The sequence below is a fragment of the Melanostigma gelatinosum genome (assembly GCF_949748355.1).
Source record: "Melanostigma gelatinosum genome assembly, chromosome: 12".
Classification (NCBI taxonomy): domain Eukaryota; kingdom Metazoa; phylum Chordata; class Actinopteri; order Perciformes; family Zoarcidae; genus Melanostigma; species Melanostigma gelatinosum.
The window spans coordinates 3693936-3698878 of NC_136645.1; the positions used below are offsets into that span (position 1 = coordinate 3693936).

Genomic DNA, 4943 nt, shown 5'->3' on the forward strand with positions numbered 1-4943 from the left:
TCCTCCCCCTCCTCCCCCCTCAGGGAGCAGTATGGTGGTGTTATGGTGTTAGGGTCCTAAGGCAGTATCACAGTACAGTCCATAGAGAAACAACAGCAGTACAGAATTACACTGGCCTGCCCAGAACCTTACATCCAGCTCAGGCGGGACACTGACGGCATCTGGATTTTCTTTTTGTTTTAAAGCCTCCGGTTATTTGGTTTACACTTTCCCCCCAAAAAAACAAAGAACGGTACGTTGTTTCCGAGCAATGTTGGTTGAAATTTTAGCAGTTTGCTGAACATTCAAATCGGAAAGCAACGAGGGGAAAAAATAAGATTCTGAGGTGAATTAAAAGTGTTAAAGTGTCATTAAAAGTTCTCTGTGGCACCCCGGTAGCTCAGCGGGCTAAGGCACATGCCGAGTTCTTGTGACATCACTGGTTTGAAACCGGCTCATGATGTCGTCATCTTCTCCTCACGTCTTCCCAACCTCGCTCCACTGTGGACAACAGAATACTGTGATGCCTGACAGAGACACTCATGATTAATTATGAACACAACTGAAGACGTCAGATTGACTGTAATCAAGTTACGTTCACTAGTTTAGTAGCTGAGTGAGCAAACACAAAACTGTGGTCATAAAAAAGGTCTTCTTGGTGATTTAGATCATAAATATCTTGTGTTTTTGACATTTTAGTTAAAATGATTGTCCTGCAAACACTTGTTGGCTCCAGATACTCTGGATTTTCTATTAATTGAATATCTTTTGGTTTTCCTTTCACTTTGGGCTCTGGGAAATAGTGATGAATTTATGTCATTATACAGAAAAAAAAATCAACAATAGAAAAAAGAAAGGTTAGAGGACAGATATCAAATATCTGAATATCTCAAATCATTACAATATAAAGTTATTAATGTAATAAAAATTTAACTCGTGCATCACATAAAAAGTGCATCCATCTGTTGTGACCACAGTGGAGCGTGAAGCGGCCTAAACAAGACATTGGGTGAGCTGCTACTGGACGTTGGGTGGGTTTTGGGGGGGGGGGGGGGGGTCTCCTGCTCCGTTTACGACTTCTCGAGGCCTCCGGTAAATTCAGCGGCACAACTCTCAGATATAGGGTTCTGGGCCAGAGGATGTGATGTGTGTTGGTTCCGGCACCGAGGTCAGACAGCTCAGGTCGGCCTTTTTTTCTTTACGTTGCGCTGCGATTCAAGAGGTTCAACTACTCGCTAGGACGATTAAGACGGTTACCTATTACTACGAAGTGACGACGACCGGAGCCGCTGGAGCCTCCAGGAGTGCCAGAACCAACCCAGACGTCTCTGGTTTGGGTGACATCGTAGTGCGTGTGGTCTACAGTACAGTAGCATCAACACAATGGTCCAATAGACAGATCAGACAGAAGATATCATACAGATGGTCCAATACAGTTATAGTACAACATCTATACATCAACTATACATTGTGCGCCCTTTTTTTTTTTTTTGTCCTTTGTTATATTTTGACGGGGGTCTCGTGGGGTTAGACTTGGTCACCATTACATCACTGCTTTAAGACGGGGGAGGGGGGGTTGAAATAGTGGTGTGCAGAGCCACGGATAAACAGCGTTTCATCGTCTTGGACACTGTTAGTGCTGCATTCCTGCTACTGGTGTGTGTGTGTGAGTGTGTGTGTGTGTGTGGAGACACACAGCTAGAGTGCAAGTCTGTCAAACCAATGTACGTAAGTTGAGTGGAGTGGCAGTAATAAAGCAAAAAGGCAAGTTGTTATTTAGTAATTTAGAGGTAGAGATTTGGAGCGTTCAGCAGCTGGAATCAATTCAGATCACTTCTTGGATAACTACTGTAAACTATGACTGAACCGTGGATGGTTTTTCAGGGTTTTGTATCATCAGTATGTGTTTTTTTTAAATATACGACATGCTTGTGGACACTGAAACAGCTTTCTATAAAAACAACAGTGTTCACATACATAGAGACGCAGTCCAACCTGACCTAACGCTCCGTCTATCCATGGCTCTAGTTCATGAACAGGGTTGTGGGTAGAAGGGTCACAGGTTGAGGGGTTCGGGACACTGAGGACTTAGGGGGTAAAGGGTTTAGGCTGAAAGGACTACAGGGGTTACAATACTAAGAGTTCTTTTTAAAGGAGTCTGGATGATGAGGTGTTGAAGTTTGGAAAACGACAGTCAAGGTTTACAGCGATGAGAGATTCACCGAGATACTGGATTTGAGAGATTCACGGGTGAAGAGGACCAGGTTAGCACGAGTCTTACGGGTCGGTAATGTTAGGATATGACTGTGGCCTTCAAAACTATAGCAGGGTCTTCTATGTCAGCTTTACTTTGAACCATCCTCAGCTCCAGCTGGGGCGGACTGGGCCTCCGACCAGGACCTGCTAACTCTGAGAGACAGAGGGGGGGGTGCACAGACGAATAACATTAACATTTATTTTCAAGCTATGTTACGCAATCTTTTAAATGTAAAAACACTACGCAAACTAAAGTGATTAAACGTGACAGAAATCCTCAACATTCTTCTACACTGGGATGTTTCTGCCACCTGTGATGATTGTAGTTTACAATCTGAAACTACATCTGTATCTTTTGGTGCTTTTCCTTTCCTGGTCCAATAAACCGCTCTTCCTTTTTCATGGATAATCTGGAGCCTCTTAAAAGTACAGTAAGTGGTGCTTTTGAGTGAGTTACAGTGACTTTGCGTCTAAAAATACAACCCTCACAGTGTTACGCAGCTGTGATTGCAATCAGGCTGAATGACATCAGAGATGTATTGGACACAAATAGATTTCAAGGAGGTGAAAGCTGTGTTGTTATTCACTGATTCCTTTATTTTGATTCCCTGGCTGGAAATACAAAGTGTGAGAGTGAAACTGAACGTCACTAAACTCACCAGAGGGAAAAATATATATAATCAGAGCTTTAAAAACACACATTACACGCGTGTCACAAAGTCTTTGTGGAGTGTTGCGTTCGATAAAAGAAGCAGATCTGTTTTTATAATATTTAAGAAACATTGCCATCAACAAATGTCTCTATGTATCTCAGCATTAAATATATGATGAGATTAGGTTCAAGGTTTAGGCGTTGATTACGCGCTCTACTTTTCTTACCGTGAGCATATGAAATAGTCCTCTGGATAACATGATGCATCACTGAAAAAGTCTTCTCACAGGCCATCTGAGAAGAGTGGGAATAAAGTAGTTATTGTTATTAGCATTTCTGATCAAATCAAAACCTAAATTCCCCGTGTTCCGCTCAGCGTGGCCGACTTTATCTTCAGTGGTGTTACTGCACCTTTAGGTCATTGGGGTAGTGGTGCGTCCACGCTAGCAGCATAGCAGCAAACAAATCTCCAGTTCCCACGAAGACGGCGTCGACTTTGTGAACTTCCATTCGAACTCTCTGCGTCGTCCTGCTGCCGTCGGGACGAACTGAGCGGCAAAGACACGACACGTTGGAAAAGGCTCGTTTTCTGTCGGCTCGTCTCACGAAACAAATACGCGCAGACGACTCGCGCATAACGTCAACCTACCTTGCCGCTGGCTGCCCAGCGACACCAGGAAGCGGTCTCCCAGTCTGGAGGGCAGATCGGAGGAGGTGATGACCACCGTGTCTGGGCCCATAGCATGGAGGAGGTCCATCACCTACAGACACGCGTGTATTTAGTCAGCAGCAAAACAGCTTATTCTGTAAAGTACTTATGCAAGAAAGGAAAGGAAGTATAGTGAGCGATCTCTTACCTCTACAGCGTCTTTCTCTGTGGTGATGTTTTTCCCCGTCAACAATCTACAACACAAGCAAACAGTGATGTAACATCCACTGAAAACACAGACTCTCCTTTAAGAGGCTGAAGAAGACTTTGAAATAACGTCTTGTACTGGTGCCAGTTATGGGAACACACAAGTGAGCCTTTAATATTTAGGAAAACCTTTAATATGATCTGCAGAAGTACGGAGACACCACTAGGTGGAGTAACTTCACAGTAAACATAACCGAGTTGAGACAGTTATCTCTTTAACTGTGGCGTAAAGTTATTGTTTCTCATAAATGCAGCCATTCAGTCAATAAGGAAGCCGACCGAAACTTCTTGTTTCCTTCTTGTATCGTTTCTCAATGGAGATCTTTGAAATAAATGAAATAAGGTATATTTCAACTTGATTTTACAGATTAGCCATAAACAACATAGTATTTTGACTTTGAACAGACAGTGACAATGTAGGATAAATTAAAATAAATCTACTTTTAAAGCTACGTGGTTTAAAGGGGTAAAACAAGAAGCATCAGCTACATTTTGGTGTTTTTTCCTGTTAATTTTTTCCCAAATGTGTCAAACCCCAAAATGAAGGCGTTAGATAACATGCATGAGTGGCCTTACATAAAGATGGTGCTCACTAATGCTCTGCTACTCACACTGAGGTGACGGTAATCTCAACTCAGTCAGTAATTACAGACGTGTCACGCTGGATTTATATCTATACAAATCTGCATATGTGAAAATAAAACTTGTACTCACTCAGCCTCAAACTGGTTGGGAGTAATAATGTCAGCGACAGGAACCACCTTGTTCTTATAGACCGGATACAGGTTCTGAGGAACGTACTGAGGAAGGAGACACAAAGCTCTGAATGAAGGACTACACACACATGAATGAAGGGCTCAGTCATTCCTCTGGTCTTTGTTTTAAATGATGAGCTCTAACATCAGAATATGATCTTAAATCCTTGAAAACACACACAGAGTGAGTCACTGTGTGTGTGTGACACACCACAGCACTAACACACTGAAATACATACAGATAAAAACACAGGTTGAGCACTAAAACCCTCCCACACACATTAAAAGCCACAAGAATCTAATAACAACACACACACACACACACAACTGCAGCTGCAGGACATGGAGCAGAGAACTGCCAGTGATCTCACCATAGATCCATGAT

The 4943-nt window shown here is 42.8% G+C and overlaps 1 protein-coding gene across 1 annotated transcript in view; it reads right to left on the reverse strand.

Moving 5' to 3' along the window:
* Positions 1-2272: 2272 nt before the first annotated feature.
* Positions 2273-4943, reverse strand: part of LOC306785638 (pyridoxal kinase-like) — a gene marked incomplete at its 3' end in the record, with an annotated part of 12908 nt that continues 10237 nt past the window's right edge. Inside the window, exons 5-11 of the mRNA XM_079280096.1 lie at positions 4930-4943; positions 4518-4603; positions 3745-3790; positions 3537-3648; positions 3299-3435; positions 3115-3181; positions 2273-2388 (exon numbers count right to left, since the gene is read on the reverse strand). The exon at positions 4930-4943 is cut by the window's right edge and continues 21 nt beyond it. Of these exons, the coding sequence (XP_079136222.1) occupies positions 2273-2388; positions 3115-3181; positions 3299-3435; positions 3537-3648; positions 3745-3790; positions 4518-4603; positions 4930-4943 (578 nt within the window). The remainder of the gene's footprint in view (positions 2389-3114; positions 3182-3298; positions 3436-3536; positions 3649-3744; positions 3791-4517; positions 4604-4929) is intronic.